The 16,485-nt window shown below is 47.9% G+C and overlaps 3 protein-coding genes across 4 annotated transcripts; all 3 read left to right on the top strand.

Moving 5' to 3' along the window:
* Nucleotides 1–2,788: 2,788 nt before the first annotated feature.
* Nucleotides 2,789–5,307, top strand: LOC120664102 (cation/H(+) antiporter 28-like). Its single transcript, XM_039943106.1, has 2 exons — nucleotides 2,789–2,932; nucleotides 3,043–5,307. Exons 1-2 carry the CDS (start codon nucleotides 2,789–2,791, stop codon nucleotides 5,305–5,307), a joined length of 2,409 nt encoding a protein of 802 aa, XP_039799040.1.
* Nucleotides 5,308–6,195: 888 nt separating this feature from the next.
* LOC120667166 (protein yippee-like At3g08990) lies at nucleotides 6,196–7,408 on the top strand. Of its 2 annotated transcripts, none has more exons than XM_039947218.1 (2): nucleotides 6,196–6,585; nucleotides 6,794–7,408. In XM_039947218.1, the coding sequence occupies exons 1-2, from the start codon at nucleotides 6,469–6,471 to the stop codon at nucleotides 7,160–7,162; spliced, it is 486 nt and encodes a 161-aa protein (XP_039803152.1). In that variant the 5' UTR covers nucleotides 6,196–6,468; the 3' UTR covers nucleotides 7,163–7,408. The 2 variants fall into 2 exon arrangements, with proteins under 2 accessions (XP_039803152.1, XP_039803153.1); XM_039947219.1 differs by having other exon boundaries at nucleotides 6,202–6,573.
* Nucleotides 7,409–11,054: 3,646 nt separating this feature from the next.
* On the top strand, nucleotides 11,055–12,078 carry LOC120664016. Its single transcript, XM_039942976.1, has 2 exons — nucleotides 11,055–11,585; nucleotides 11,684–12,078. Exons 1-2 carry the CDS (start codon nucleotides 11,268–11,270, stop codon nucleotides 11,846–11,848), a joined length of 483 nt encoding a protein of 160 aa, XP_039798910.1. The 5' UTR covers nucleotides 11,055–11,267; the 3' UTR covers nucleotides 11,849–12,078.
* The last annotated feature ends 4,407 nt before the right edge of the window (nucleotides 12,079–16,485 follow it).

Raw genomic sequence — 16,485 nt, forward strand, 5'->3', positions numbered from 1 at the left:
GTTTCAATGTGAGCCTGAATAAATACATCACTAGAGTGTCAAAATAATCCATTCATAATACAAAAAATTATAATATAATCATTTCATTAATTCATTCATGAATAAAAAAATCAACTATCCACAATATGGTCATATATACAAGTACATCACATGAAGTGTCTACACTCAGTCTAAAAATTTCTACTATCCACATACTCATCTAAATCTAAAAGAAAATCACACATACATATGCAATCTAAATGTCCAAGAAATGAGCTAGCTACATATTTTCTCTATTTCTAAAGCATGAAATGAGCTATACAAACCAAGGAAGAAGAGAAAAACAAGCCACAAACCTTTAGCGCCGATGGATGGACGGAGAATCAAATATCTTCACAAATGTGGTGAAGAAATGAGCAAAAATTCCTCTCTCCCGAGCCAAGAACAGTAAGAACAAGTGAGCTGAATGGCTCGGGCGGGGGAGAGGGAAGGGGATAAAGGGGCCAAGGAATTTTGTCCCGGTTGGAGACACCAATCGGGACAAAAGGGGGGCCTTTTATCCCGGTTGGTGGCTCCAACCGGGACAAAAGGCTGCGCGGGCCTTTTGTCTTGGTTGGAGCCACCAACTGGGATAAAAGGCCACCCTTTTGTCACAGTTGGTGCATCCAACCGGGACAAAAGACCCCTGTCCCCCCGCTAGCCCGGCTAGCCGTTGGACCTGGGACAAAAGACACCTATTGTCCCGGGCCCAAAGGCTGCCGGGACAAATGGCCTGGAACAAAGGTCTGTTCTGTAGTAGTGGAAAGAAAAAGAAATTCATATACTATATACGAATGGATGATACATATATCATAAACAAGGAATATGAAGCAGGTATAGTAGGAATCGAACCCGTAATCTCAAGGTTACGAGCTTTGTGAGCTACCAAACGGCTCCACCTTCTTAAACTAAAGAGCGAGGAACAAAACTAGTGGATAAAAGGGCGCCTCTCTACCATATCTATACAAATTGGGAAACAACACAATGTGACAAAAACTGGCGCATGCAAAGGGAGCATTAAAAATCGCTTCTTTTAAATAGGTAAATAATGACGGCATAAGTAGGATTGATAAGTAAAATTTCATGTCTTTATTATTGTACCCGCTCCAAATAAAATTACCATCTATGAATAGAGGGAGTACTATGAGTTGATAGCCTGGTTTCAATCAACATGATCGACCTAGGCAGTCGGCAGAGTAGTAGACCAATAATGAATGTGGACTCACAATTAGCATCTATTGGCGCTGGTACTCTTACTAAAGTCTTTTAAGTCTTGGTTAAAATTTAGCTCATCTCATTAGCACTTTTGTTTGGATAGATTAGTTATAAAATTTAGCATTTTAAGGTATTAGCATTTGGATCCAAACACCTCTTAATCTTCTTGTACTAAAACCGAGGCAACAAATAGGACCCATGTCTTCTTATGGATTTATGATAAGAAAGAGGATTTTTTTTTTTTGAAGAAATTGCAGGAGCACCGCTTTGTCTTTTAAGCAGGGAGAAAAAAGAGATCAATAGTAGTGCTTACAACGATGGTATTACATAAATAAAGAAGCTCAGACTCTAGGAATAACTTAAACATTAAAAGAAAATAACACTAGTTTCCTGCAGGTCATAAAGCCAATCTCAATAGAAATGTTATTAGTATTAAATTTGTTGACATGACAGAAAAGAGAAGGAGGAGTGTCATAGGATGTGAAAGGAGTACCATCACCATAACACTCCTCCGGCTCGGTTACCTAGTTTAGAGTTTTAGTAATTGTGCTATGACACTCCCCACTGAGATTGGTCTAAACCCGCATTGCATCTCAGCTTTGATCTTCTGCATCACCTCCCCATATGTCATTGTTTTTTCTCAAAGATGCCCTTGTTTATCACCTTTCATATGTTTTTTTTGAATAATTACCTTCCAGATGTGTCAGACTCGGAGCAGCAAGACTGCTTACAAGCCTAGAATGATCTAAAATAAGGAATAACACATTGTATGTATCTTATCCTATGTAACTACCCGTACAAGAGTAGAATTAGTCGAATATAAAAAAACTACTTGATAGACATGGAGAAGAACTCTTTTGGTAGTATTCACATGTAATACTATCCCCAGAACTATATAAGGGCGGGCAGGGACCCCTCAAAACATAACCTACATCCAAGGCAATACAAATCACAAATATGACGTAGGGTATTACGCATCTCGTGGTCCGAACATGTTTATAGTTTTGTGTTCCTTGCACCATCAGTTCCAGACCTTGATGGGCTTGGCGGCTAAACACTGACAAGATGTTCCATCCACCTGTATATGTTATATTACTATTTTATATTATATTACTGGATTTAATATTATTAAGTAGTACCCCTATATAGTTATTATGTTAGTAGCGGAGGATGGTGCATGTAGCTAATTTTTGGGGCATCCGCCTGTATGTACTGAAGCTGCTGAATGCAAAGAATAATAATGTAGCTAATTTTAGCAGAAAGAGTATAGAGTGCCATGCATGTAATTACTAGGTAGCTAGAGGTGATGAGGGAAAGAGAAGAAACACCCGCGCAAAATGCGTTCTGCCCCTGACGTTACCCAGCTCCCCTGCTCGACCCTAGCTTGTTCATCGCGCGGAAGAAATTGAATTGGACTCACTTTTTTTTTTACTCTGATCAAATCGATCCATGATCCTAGCTAGCTAGTTGTTGTTAATTAGTCGTGGGACGATAGATCTACGTCGACCCTGCAAGAGGAAGAGGAGGAAGAAGAAAAAAAAAGGGGCGGGCGGCCATGGATTGCACGATGACCAGCAGCATCCTGTCGGCCAACTACAACACGATCCTGTTCGAGTTCGGCGTCATCCTCGTCACCAGCAAGATCCTCCACGCGCTGCTCCGCAACGTCTTCCAGCCGCGCGTCTTCTCCGATCTCCTAGTGCGTCGCTCGCCCGCCCGCCATGAATGCTTAATTTGCTTGCTTGGTGTTCTCTCCTGCATCATATATATATCCACGGTGATCTCATCTCATCTGCATAATGGCGGCAGCTGGGCATCGTGCTCGCCCAGTTCCGGGTGCTCTCCCTGACCAACGCCATCAACCTGGTGTTCGGCAAGATCGGCGGGTTCGTGTTCGCGCCCTACCTCTTCGCGCTGGGCGTGGAGATGGACCCCGGCACGCTCCTGGACGCCCCCACCGCCGACGCCGTCGTCGCCTACGCCGGCATCATCTCCACCTCCGTTCTCGTCACGCTCTTCCACATGCCGCTGATGAAGGCCACCTCCGGCGTGGTCCACGAGCACTCCCTGCGCTCCTTCCTCGGCCTCGCCGCCGTACTCGCCAACACCGCCTCGCCCGTCCTCACCCGCCTCACCACGGACCTCAAGATCGCCAAGACCGCCGTCGGGCGCCTGGCCGTCGGCGCCGGCCTCGCCTCCGACATGGTGACCACCATGCTGATCGCCGTCGGCAGCATGATCTGGCGCGACGCCGGGGGCGACTCGCCCGTCGTGCAGCCGGTGCTCACGGCCGCCGTCCTGGTGGTGGTGATCGTGTCGGCGTTCGTGTCCCGGGCCATGGCCGAGTGGGTGGGCGGGCGCAACCCGGAGGGGCGGCGCATGCGCGGCTTCGACCTCTCGCTGGTGGCGCTGGCGGCGGCGGCGCTCTGCTGGCTCAGCTCGGCGCTGCGGCTGGACGTGAACATGGCGGCGTTCCTGGTGGGGCTGGCGTTCCCGAGCGAGGGCCGGGTGTCGCGGCTGCTGGTGAGCAGGATCAACCTGGTGCTCAGCTCCTTGGTGCTGCCGCTCTACGTCTGCCACGTCTGCCTCTCGCTCCGGCAGACGACGGACGACATCGAGGCCACCGGGCTGGGGCGCGCCGAGGGCTTCCGGGCCTTCGTCATGGAGCTGCCCTTCCCCTGGTGGAAGGTCTTGTTCGTGACGGTGATGGGCACGCTGGGGAAGCTGACGGGGTGCGCGGCGGCGGGGCTGCTCCGCGGGCTCGGGTGGCTGGAGGCGCTGGCGCTGGGCATGCTGCTCAACGTAAAGGGCTACTTCCACATCTACTGCGCGCAGGCGGCGTTCGACGCCGGCATCATCACGGACAGGTCGTTTATGGCCATCATCTTCATGGTGGCGCTCAACGTGGCGGTGACGCCCATGGTGGGGGTGGGCATCGCGTCCTGGGCCCGCCGGAGCGTGCAGTGGCAGCTGATGGCGGGGCTGCAGCACCACGACCCGTCGGCGGAGCTCCGCCTCGTGGTGGGGCTGCACAGCCCGCAGGACGTGCCGACGCTGGCCTGCCTGATGGAGGCGCTGCGGTGCGGCGGCGAGCTGGCCGCCTACGCCGTGGACATGGTGCAGCTGACGGACCAGACGGCGGCGGCCATCGTCGGGGGCGGGGGCTTGGACGGCGTGACGGTGGTGGACGAGGAGGTGTCGGAGATGCGCAAGCTCATCGGTGAGGCGCTGAACGCGTACCAGGCGGAGTGCGGCGGGGGCGTGCGGGTGCGGCGGCTGCTGGCGTTGTCGTCGTTCCCGGACATGCACAGCGACATCTGCATCTGTGCCGAGGACGCCATGGCGACGCTGGTGCTGCTGCCCTTCCACAAGGCGCAGCGGGCGGACGGGAGCATGGACGCGGGCCACTTCGGCTTCCGGCTGGTGAACCAGAAGGTGCTGCAGCTGGCGCCGTGCTCGGTGGGCGTGGTCGTGGACCGGGGCCTCGGGAAGCAGGAGGAGCAGGCGGTGGTGGTGGTGTTCATCGGCGGCGCGGACGACCGCGAGGCGCTGACGCTGGCGGCACTCATGTACAGGCACCCGGGGGTGCGGCTGACGGCGCTGCGTGTGGTGCAGAACGCGACGGCGCAGGCACGCGCCAGGGCGCGGACGAGCCTGTTCGAGACGAAGGCGAGCCGGCGCGGCGGCGGCGCAGCGGCGGCGCTGGGGCTGGAGGAGGCGCAGATGCAGGTGGACAACAAGTTCTTCGCGGAGTTCTACCGGAAGCACGTGGCGGGGGGCGGCGGCAGGGGCATGGGGTACCTGGAGAAGCACGTGGCGGACGGCGCGGAGCTGGTGGCGGTGCTGCGCGACCTGCAATCGGAGTACCGGCTCTTCGTGGTGGGGCGCGGCCGCGACCGGAGCTCGGTGCTGACGGAGGGGCTGGACGAGTGGGCCGAGTGCCTGGAGCTGGGCCCCGTCGGCGATATCCTGGCGTCCTCCGACTTCTCGCCCACCGCCTCCGTGCTCATCGTGCAACAGTACGACGCCAAGAAGCACTACAAGGTCATCGACGACGAGTTCATGCCCTTGTAGCTGCCTAGACCGGTGTATGTAATGGAGCTGTAGATGGTGTGTAATTTGTCAGGACATACTACTGCTATTACATACTGTATGTATGTATGTATGTAGTTTTCTTTCTGTTCTTTTAATCTGAAATACAAATACACAACTGCGAATCTGCCTTTAACTCATTTTTTTTCTTTTTGTTTTGGTGGAAAACTGTGAATCTGGTACTGTATTCTCTTTTTTTGAACAAAATAAAACAACAACAACAGCAGCAACAGCAACAATGAATCTGGTACTAGAATGCAGAGGCGTAGCTAGAGGGTGGTCCGGGTGGGCCATGGACCACCCTAGGAATCCAGCCCAAGGCACATGACCCTTGTTTAGCAATTCAAATCGATTGATTCTGAAGAAAAAAAGACATTGCTCCTGGTGTTCATCACCTCCTTTCGCTATGGCGATGTTCTGTATTCAATTTTTCCTCAAGACAACAGTGTGACACTTACTGAAATCCAATCATAGAGGGTCAGAAAACATGCCACTGGACCACCCTAAACTGAAATCCTAGCTACGCCACTGCTAGAATGCTCTATTACTATGAGAATTTAGTGGCTTGCCTTCCGTGAATAACTGGCATTGAAAGATAAGAAAAGATACTGTGACAAATGTACTGTAGCAGTTCTGGTAGCACAGAACACGATTGCAGGGATACTGTTTTCATGGGGACTGTTCATGCAGATCTGATCGTTGATCTTGCGATCGACGGTTTTCACGCCTTGAGCAGGTTAGTGAATCTGATCCAGAAACAAAGTTTGCAAGGCCTCGATCAGCAGCAGTATTTGTTGTTGGGCCTTGTTTTGGGCCGGGTGGGTTTGGTGGTAAGGCCGTACGTACGGCGTCAGTCATCAGAAGGAAAGAAACTGATGAAGAGCTAGCTCAGCTGGTTGCTTGCACTCTCTTTCCTCTCTCTGCCGGTTTTCCTCCGTGTCCTTTCTCCTGCCGATCGGATCCCCTTCCCCTGTCCCCCTCCCTCTTCGCCATCTCGGCTGCTGGATCTCATCGAGCGGAGCGATCAATCGGCCGCTTGCCCGGGCCCAGTCCTCGCCCATCTCGTCTTCGGCTCGATTGCAGCCAGCCAGAGCCAGGTCGGATTGGCATCCAGCTCATCGATATCCCCAAATCGATCCATCCATGGGGCGGCTGCTGCTGGTGAGCCTGCCGGCGACGGGCGCCGTCACCTACCGCTGCAAGCACTGCGACACGCCCCTCGCCTACGGCACCGACATCATCTCCAGGGTTGCTATATACGTACTAATTTGCTTGCTTTCTTTTTCTTGAATATTGCATATGATATAATTGAGAGTTTCCTTAGCTTCTTTCTTTCTTTCTTTCTTTCAGAATATATATTCTTGCTTCCTTCCTTCTTGATCGATCGATCGATCCATGTTCCGTTTGGTTCGATCCCAAGTGATGATTGACTAATGATTGCCGCCTTGTAAAAAAAACAAAAAAACAGCTTTTCCGCTGCAAGAACGGCAAGGCGTACCTGTTCGGCAAGGTGGTGAACGTGAACGTCGGGGACAAGGACGACCGGGTGATGACGACGGGGATGCACACCGTGTGCGACATCTTCTGCGTCGCCTGCGGATCCATCCTGGGCTGGAAGTACCTGGCCGCCGCCGAAAAGGCCCAGCGCTACAAGGAAGGCAAGTTCATCCTCGACAGGGGCAGGGTGGTGGCGGCAAGTCCCGCTGCTGCTGCTGCTGCCGCCGCCGCCCATGGGAATGGGATGTGGCAGGACCACCAGCAGCAGCAGCAGACGAGCGGTGACGACGACGGCGACGACCAGGACAGCGATGAAGAATCTTCTGACCACCAGGATTGATCTTTGATTCCTGAGCATCCATCCATCCATCCATGCTTGTAAATACTTCTGCTGCTTAGTTCAGGCTGCCGTGCTAGTGTTTCTTCTGCTAGCTGTTTAATCTTTCTTCTTCTTCTTCTTTGAAATTGAGTGCATTTCTAGCCTCCTGCTGCTGCTGGGGGTGGTAGTGCCAGTGACTAGTCGTACTGTTATTAATATGATCCATCCATTTATCAGCAAGCTAAGCCCGTGTTGATAGAGCGCAAATTTTTTTTTTCCACGGAATCTTGCTAATTTGAAGAACTAAATGAAGTCTATTTACAAAACTTTTTGCACAGATGGGTTGTAAATCGCGAGACGAATCTAATGATGCTAATTAATCCATGATTAATCCATAATTAGCGGATGGTTACTTTAGCATCATTGTTGCAAATCATGGATTAAGTAGGCTCATTAGATTCGTCTCGCGATTTACAGTCCATCCATACAAAATTTTTTGTAAATAAACTTTATTTAATACTCTATGTATGTGTTACAACATTTGATGTGACGTTTTTTTTGTGTTTACGGGTAAAGATCTCAACAGGAACTAAGCTCTTCCATCCATACTGCTGGAGTTGTTGACATGGCAAATTGGGCAATGCAATGCAAGCTCTGTTTCTGTTTCTGTTGCTTCAGCTTCACTCTGCTCTGCTAGGCTACCACTGCATGTCTTGATCCTCTTCGTCAGAGCAACATACACGCATCCACTCTCACTTGTCAGAGCAACAAAGTCTGCATGTCTTGATCCTCTTCGTCAGAGCAACATACACGCATCCACTCTCACTTGTCAGAGCAACAAAGTAGTAGGATTTGAGTGCCTAGAGTTGGGCGTCAAGGGCCTGCTTGGATGGTTGCCAAATCTTTGGCAGGCCAAAATTGACCATGTTTGAATTTAGGTAAAAAATTAGTTAAACAATAAAATTTTAATGTCCAAGGGTTTTTTACGCCCTAAATAACTCATCCGAATGAGAAATTTGTTCTTTACATGATTTTTAGTTTAGATTCAAACATGGTCAAATTTGCCAAAATTTTGGCCTGCCAAAAGTTTGGCAACCAACCAAGTAGACCCCAAGTCAGTTGACCATGATGCATCCATATCATCGTGCTTCTCGATGCTTCCTCAGCAGAGCTTGGGACACATGTCGCGCCGTTATTGGGCCTGCGTGCAGCGCCCAAGTTGGGCCCACAAGCGTGGGAGGCGGACACGTGTGCATACATGTCACACCCGATTTTAAGGACAAAACCGAATGCATAGCTATATGTATGCCAGGATCAAGTTTCATACATATAGAGACATCATAAGTGAATAATCAGTAACAGTATCACGTAAAAGCAATAATTAAAAGATTATCAGAGTTATACAGCTTATCCTGGAAACGGAGACTCCAAACTTCACAGGCAATCGACTGGGGGTTGCGTCCGCCTAGAACTCAGCAACATCTTCAGAAATCTTTATACATCTTCTCCTTCTGAGCAGCAGTAAGCAAGGGTGAGTATACTTATGGTTGGTACTCAGCAAGGCCACAAGAAATAACTAGAAAGTGATTTAAATCCATCTTTAAGTTTATTAATCATGTGAGGGTCCAAGCCGCTCTTGACCGTGAGCACGGCTAACCGGTTAGTTTTAACTCTGCAGAGGTTGTACACTTTCACCACAATTCGCGTAAAAGTTCCGAAGAACTTTGAACCCAACCACGCATATGTGCTGATCAGGCACAATACCACACTTCCGAGGTGTGATTGCATAGGGACGCTACGAGGCCTTTACAAAGAATCCCTATATGTATGTGTTGGTCCCTGCCGTGCGGTCCCTCAGAAGACGCAGCTTCCTTCACCCGCTCCACAACACAAACTCATAACCACCAAGCGGAACAACCCCAACACAACATATAGTTCATCTAATTACTTAGCCAAGACCAGAGCCATATAGTATTGTGGTTGTACGGTTTTCTTGGGTGGTTCTCCATGTTCCAATTAAATAATATCATCTTGTAAATAAAGCATAGATAAAAGTATGGTTAGAGTCACTTGCCTTTCTCCAACGAAAAGCTACTCTTACTGCTCTTTAGCTTTTGCTCACTTGAAACTCTCGATCTTCAATCTTCAAACAGCGATCCTTCTACTCGGAGAAATCAACGAGCAACCATACAAAGCAAACAAAAAGATACAACAAAGAACATTACACCAAACAAGATAAAAGATTTAAAAGAACACACTAAAAGATAGGGCTCGCTGCTACGGTTACGAGAGCGCAAGAAATGTGGAAAACGGAGCTAAAACGACGATTCTATAGACTAAACAGGGCTTCAGGGATCTAGACGCAATTAACTAAAGGGTTAAGGACTAACAGAAAAGATTCGTAAGGCACAACAAGTGTGCTCACAGAGGAGAAAAAGGTTATAAAGCTATTGCACACGTCACAAGAATCACGTGAGCGCAAGAATCGCTGAAAACAGAGTTAAAACGAAGAAGTTATAGCCAAAACAGGGTTATAGGGGCTTATTTGTAAAGAAACAGAGCTTCCAGGGGCTAGATCTGAAGAAACAAAGGACCTAAACATAATTAAACCTAAACTTTAGGGGCTATACTGCAAAAACCTAGCTTTGGACGGCGGGTTCAATTTTCTGGAAGATCAGGGGGCTCGGTGAAAGAATTTGGACCAAACTTAAATTACTTTTCAACGCACGCGGACCGCGGGTTGAATAAAGGAAACAGGGAGGACTATTTTGCAAAATGCCACGGTTGACCGGTTAGATCTAATCGTGGTCGTGGATCGCAGATCGGACGGCCGGGAAGATTTGGGACGGAGCTGACTGCGGCGCAAGCCGGCGGCGAGGCGTGTGCGGCGGCGCATCGCCGGACACGGCCGGATCGGCCGTCCTAGGCTCGGCTTTGAGCGCGGGTAGGTCAGGGAGCAAGCGCGCGGCTCGAGCAATCGATCTAGGGCAGCGGCGCGGGCTAGAGTGGGCGGCGCAGAGCTCACGGCGGTAAGGGGCGGCGCAGCTGCGAGGCGGTGCTCTGGGGTGCTAAACCCGGTGAAGGAGATCGAGAGGGAGGGGGAAAAACGGACGGCGAGCTTCCTTACCACAAGGCGAAACTCCTGAGAAGCTCGAATTCCACGCGGAAACGGTGGAGCGGCGGCGAGCTAGGGCTAGGGTAGGGCTAGGGCTAGGGCTAGGGTTTCGCGAAACGAAAACGACGGCGGCGGCTGGGTAGGGTTCCAAGGTGTGGGCGGCGCCTTTTAAATAGGGGCGAGGTGGGGCCACCTCGGCGTGCGCGCCAAGGCGCGGACGGCGCGGCGGGGCGCTGCCGGACTCTGCAAGAGTCCGAGCTCGTCTCGAGCTCCGGGACGTCCCCGACAGGCGGGCCCCGCCTGTCGGTGGGCTGCGGGAGAGGAGGCCGAAGCGGGCCGGGCTGCCGGAAGGAAAAAAAAGAAAACGGGCCGGCATGGAGATTTCTGGGCCGCGGGAAGGGAGGAGGAAAAGGAGGGCTGGGCCGGTTTGGGCTGAAAACGAGTTTTCCTATTTTTCCTTTCTGCAAACGGTTCAAACAAATTCAAGTTGAATTCAAATTCGAAGAATTCAAATTCAAATTGAACCACAACATTAAAACAATGCAAGGGTAGCATGAGTGCACAACAAACAAAACACCTTCATTTAATTTTATAAAAACAACCAATTATCATTTATTTTTACTAAATTCCCTGTGAAGAAAAGTAAATGTTGAGAAAAATTTTATACTATGAGAAAATTGTTGTTTTATTTTTAATTTTAATCACATCCTGAAATTCAAAAATTTGAGGGTGTGACAATACAGTATGATCTAGCACCATCCGAGGTAGCCGCCGCTATGCTAGCCGGCGGCGAGCGCATGCAGCACGGCTCCATTGCCATGCGCCACGCGTCCGCCACGTCGGCGCTCTCGAACACGTGTCCCGTCGCTCCTCCGGTGTGCTGCGGCTGCGCAATATATATAGCCCATCAACATCAAGCAAATTCAATTCAGTCGACCGCTTAGCTTGGCTTTGCTTCATCGTTGCATTGGATCGTTCAGATCATCAGCCGCAGCAGGAGGATCGGAGGACATGGCGGCTTCGGTTGCGCGGCATCAGCTTCAGCAGCAGCAGCAGCCGACGGGGGCGACGAGCATGATGGCGCGGGTGGAGCGACTGGACCTGGTGCTGGGCTACCTGGAGGAGATGATGCAGCAGCAGCACCGCCGCAGCAGCAGCAGTACCGGCGGCGGCCTCATGACGATGACGAGTGATGACTCGTCGGCCGCCAGCACGCCGAGGGGGAGCAAGAGCTGGTGCCGCCGCCCGGCCAAGGAGGCGCTGGAGGAGGCGCAGGCCAAGGGCACCCTCGTCGACCGCATCGCCTTCCTAGAGGACCGCGTGCTCAAGGTAAGGTGTACTAACACGCAACCTTCAGTTCATTCCATCACTACCAATTAATCACTACTCCGATCCAGTAATTGACCTGCTGCATATGCCTGTGGCAGATGGAGGAGGACATGGACATCATCACGCCAGAGAAGACGATGACGATGAGCGGCTATGGCCACGACGCTATCTGCAGGGATCATCGCAGCAGCAGCAGCAAGAAGAAGGGGCTCAAGAGCTTTGTCAAGTCCTGCGTCAGAGGCAAACTCAAGACCAAGGACTAGCAACTGCAAGCTACCACTACCACCTAGTATATACTATCAGCATAACATATATATAGTACTAGCTAGTATGTTGTGTGTATGTGGAGCATATGTGTATGTAGCTGCCACCGGAACACTACTCCATATATATTTTCCTTCAAAAAAAAAACTACTCCATATATATTGCCCCATGCGTATCATGTTATTATGTACTCCTACTACAAAATGCTACGTCGTCTTGCCTTGGGAAACAGTGCAGACTCGGCCGGCTCAATTTTTTATCTGCTCACATAGGTATTACTCCCTCCAACTTGCAAAATCTTGTAAAGATCGTTGGTTTAGCCTTTAAATTTTCGCACATAAAAGTTGTGTTTGTTTAGATTGTAGTGAAGTTTATCTAATTAAAGCAATATCAAATACTAAGAAATAGAAAATAATTATATTGAGAAGGACATGATGCTAATTAAGAGATAAAGTATTTAAGCAGATATTATTTTTCTGGTTCAAATGTATTTGTATTTATTTTGATCGAGAAAATTAAATAAATAGTATACGGTTTCCGATCACAATTTTTATAGTTAATTAAAATAACATGATCATTTTTCATTACTAGCTAGTTTTCCCCTACTAGTGATAAAGTGTGATAAATTTCTAAACGAGCAGTGTGGGATGAAGTAGTACTGTTTTACACTTGGTATAGCAACAATTCTACACCCGAGTGTTAAATTACTGAACAATCTGATCTGAATGTAGTATTGAATGGGGCTATCCGATTACCGAATCAACCAATTATTTTCTGTAAAATGGTGTAAGTAAATTTTTACAGTAATTATGCATGCACCAGTAGTTAAATTACTGAACAATTTAACTAGAAACTACTAAACACTACTACAAAAGCTATAATTACTGACGGTTCTATAGGATTTTTAATGGAGGTTTTCAAACCGCCACTACTCAAGTGACGCTAAAAATAGCGATTATCACCGTCGGTTATGGAACTGCCGATGTTAACTGGTTTTCACTGGCGGTTATTTTAAAGATTCTCCAATATAAATGGTATCTATATCTAAGGTTTGCAGCATGAATCTTCATTATAAATGATATCTATATCTGAGGTTTGCAATACAAACCTCCATTACAAATGTTATCTATACCTAAAATTTCCACTAAAAATAGTTTGACGTTCGCAACATAAACCTCCACTAAAAATAGTATCAACAACCGCCAGCAATACAAACCTCAACTAGAAATTGTATAGCCGCAAGTAAAAAGTTTGTGGACGCTATTTCAATTTGGGACACATACACACATCAGCACAAACACAAGACAACATGTAAGCATCTAGGCCCTCAAGGTATGTTTCGGTGATTAATGACAACCATTATTGTGACTAATGAGTTTGTGCAGCTTAATAGATCATTATCGCTCATTTGGTCATATGTCAAAAGAGGCCCCTCAATTTCGGTTATTCTAAAAGGCGATCTCGGTTTTCAACTTTTATATGTCAAGGCTAAGGATCTTTCTAGTCCTAAGTGTCACAAGGTTGAGAAGGACACTTAGGTTAGTATAGGTTTTATAGTTTTGTAGTGATCGCACTATTAAGAGGGGTTAAGGCTTAGTAACTTGAGCATGGACATGGTCATTTGAAAATGGATGCACACTATGGTCACTCAGGTTTCTAGAAGTTCAAATAAGTGGTTCTCAAACTATATCTCAAGAATTTTTGGATTTCATTCAAGACTCAAATCAGAAAAGACAAAATCAGAAAAAGTCTATACACCGGTTTAACCGACGCTCTCAATTTTCTATACGTCGGTTAAACGAAGTCAGCAGAGTCTGGACAAATTCAATACACCGGTTAAACCGACGTGTTTGAAATTAACGTCGGTGCATTGGTCCAGAGTTGGTTTTTCCAGGGTATTTCAAGTTCTATACACCGGTTAAACCGACGCTGTTTAAATCAAGACGTCGGTGCAATTGACCAGTGAGATGGTTTTTCAGAGGAATTCAAAAGTTGTACTCACCGGTTAAACCGACGATAGGTTTGAGTTAACGTCGGTGCAGTTGTCCAGAGACTTGGTTTTTCAGTGGTTCAGTGGACAACTACACTCACCGGTTAAACCGATGCTACGTCGGTTAATCTGCCCCAGTTGTAACGGCTAGTTTTCAGAAGAGGCAGTTTACATTCACCGGTTAAACCGACGATGACAAATGGAGGGACGTCGGATTAACCGGCGCTACGCAGTTTTCTGGCAGCTTTTCTCCAACGGCTCTATTTGTGTGAGCTGCCTATATATACCCCTCCAATGGGTCATTTCGCCCACTCTTGACACCAGGCAACATCCAAACACTCATACCATAGTCAAGAGCCACCTTGAGCTTCATCATTCACATACTTGTGCATTCAATCAATCAAGAAGCAAGATTAAGGACTTGAGTAGAGAGAAGCTAGTGTGCATCCGTTCTTGGTGATCGGTTCTTGCTCAAGTGAAGGCCTTAGCTTGTTACTCTTGGTGATTGGCATCACCTAGGCGATCTTGGTGATCGAGGTGTTTTCTCGCGGAGCTTGCCAAGGATTGTGGGAGCCCGGAGAAGAAGATTGTACGTGGCTTGATCTCCACCACGCCGGGATGGTGAACGGAGACTCTTAGTGAGCGCCCTCGTCTCGGTGACTTGGGAGGTGACAAGACTCTTTGAGAGTGTCACAACGTGGATTAGGGGTGTGTGCCAACACATCGATACCACGGAAAAAATCCGGTTGTCTCTTGTCCACTCTTTATATTCAAGCATTTTCTTTCATGCAATTTATTCATGAGCTTGACTTAGAGATCATAACTTAGCTCTACCTTGCTAGGCTTTACTTTGTTTTTATCTCTCTTAGCTTGTGTAGGTAGCTTAGTTATCCGGTTGGTGAATTGGTGCCCTACTAGCTTTGCATAGGTTAAGGTTGCCTTACTTTGTTTTAGAAATTGAAAAAGGCCCAATTCACCCCCCCTCTTGGTCCATCGATCCTTACAATTGGTATCAGAGCCTCGTTGCTCATTTGGATCATTAGGCTTCACCGCCTAGAGCTATGGCCAAGATGGGTGGTTCGCCGCCCCACTTCGAGGGCAAGAACTTTGCTTATTGGAAAGTTCGCATGGCCGCATATCTTGATGCGATTGCCCCCGAAGTGTGGTTGGCCACTAAGACCGGATTCACCGGAACTCCCACCGCCGAACAATTAAAATGGAATGCCAAGGCTAGAAATGCAATTTTCGAAGCCATTAGTGAGGAAGTCTTTGCTAGAGTTAATGGCATGGACTTAGCAAGTGATATTTGGAAGGAGCTCATTGAAATTCATGAAGGCTCCACTAAAGTTCGTGAGCAAAAATATCACTTGTTTAGAGCTAAGTATGATTCTTTTAAAATGCTAGCTCATGAAAATTGCAATGATATGTACTCTCACTTGAATGTCATTGTCAAGGACATTAATGCACTTGAAATATCCAAAATTGACAGTGCCTCCATCAATCGCAAGATTCTCATGCTCCTCCCGAAGCCCAAGTATAACATTATCAATGCTATGCTTCAAAAGGAGAATTTTGACACAATGGAAGTAGGAGAACTTGTGGGCGAAATTCGTGCTCATGAGATGAGTATCCTTGGTATGTCCGAAGAGCCAACTTCAAGCAAATCAATTGCTCTAAAGACCAAGGCAAACAAAGCCCGCAAGCTCAAGATGATCAAGCAAGATTCAAGCTCAAGCAATGAAGAAGATGATCATCATGAAAGCTCATCCGATGTTGAAGATGATGGAGAGCTCGCTCTTATGATGAGAAAGTTTACCCGCTTGAATGACAAGATCAACAAGAAGGGGTTCAACTTTGACTCTAAAAAGGGAATGTTCCGGCCAATGGATGTCAAGAACAAAATTTGCTACAATTGTGGAGAAAAAGGTCACATCCGTCCAAATTGCCCCAAGCCGGACAAAAGAAACAAGGATCACAAGAGCAAGCATCGCCATGATTCAAGCGATGATGAAGAAGAAGAAAGGAAGAACAAAAACAAGAGACTTGGGAAGAAAAAGAGCTATGACAAGAAGACCAAGCTCTTCCCAAAGAAGAAAGGGCACACCAAGAGAAGCTTCTTGGTGGAAAAACAAGAGTGGGTGACGGATGTCTCATCAAGCGAAGATTCAAGTGATGAAGAAGCCATAGTCACCATCGCCCTCACAAATGAAGAACCATCACTACCTCCACCTCCAATGTGCCTCATGGCCAAAGGTAACTCTAAGGTATGTGAGAGTGAAGATGATAGTGATGATGAGCTTGACCCTAATGAGTTTGCTAATCTTATTAATGAGTATACATCCGTCATCAAGAGGGAAAAGGGCAAAGTCAAGGTTCTTGAGAGCACTCGTGCCAAGTTAGAGCTTGCCCACTCCGATTTGCTTGGCAAGTACAATGACTTGCTCAAAAAGCACAATGAGTCACTTGTACTTGCTAAGCAAGTTGAAGAGAGCCACAAAAAGCTTAAACAAGAGCATAGGGAGTTGGCTCACAAGTATCAAGAACTTGAATTTGCCTATGAAGCAATTGACCCAAGTCTTGAGAACTTTGCTCATGAAACTATTGAGAAGGTCAATGCTTCTACTTCATGTGATGACCTACTCATTA

Source organism: Panicum virgatum, chromosome 3N, assembly GCF_016808335.1.
Source record: "Panicum virgatum strain AP13 chromosome 3N, P.virgatum_v5, whole genome shotgun sequence".
Lineage (NCBI taxonomy): Eukaryota > Viridiplantae > Streptophyta > Magnoliopsida > Poales > Poaceae > Panicum > Panicum virgatum.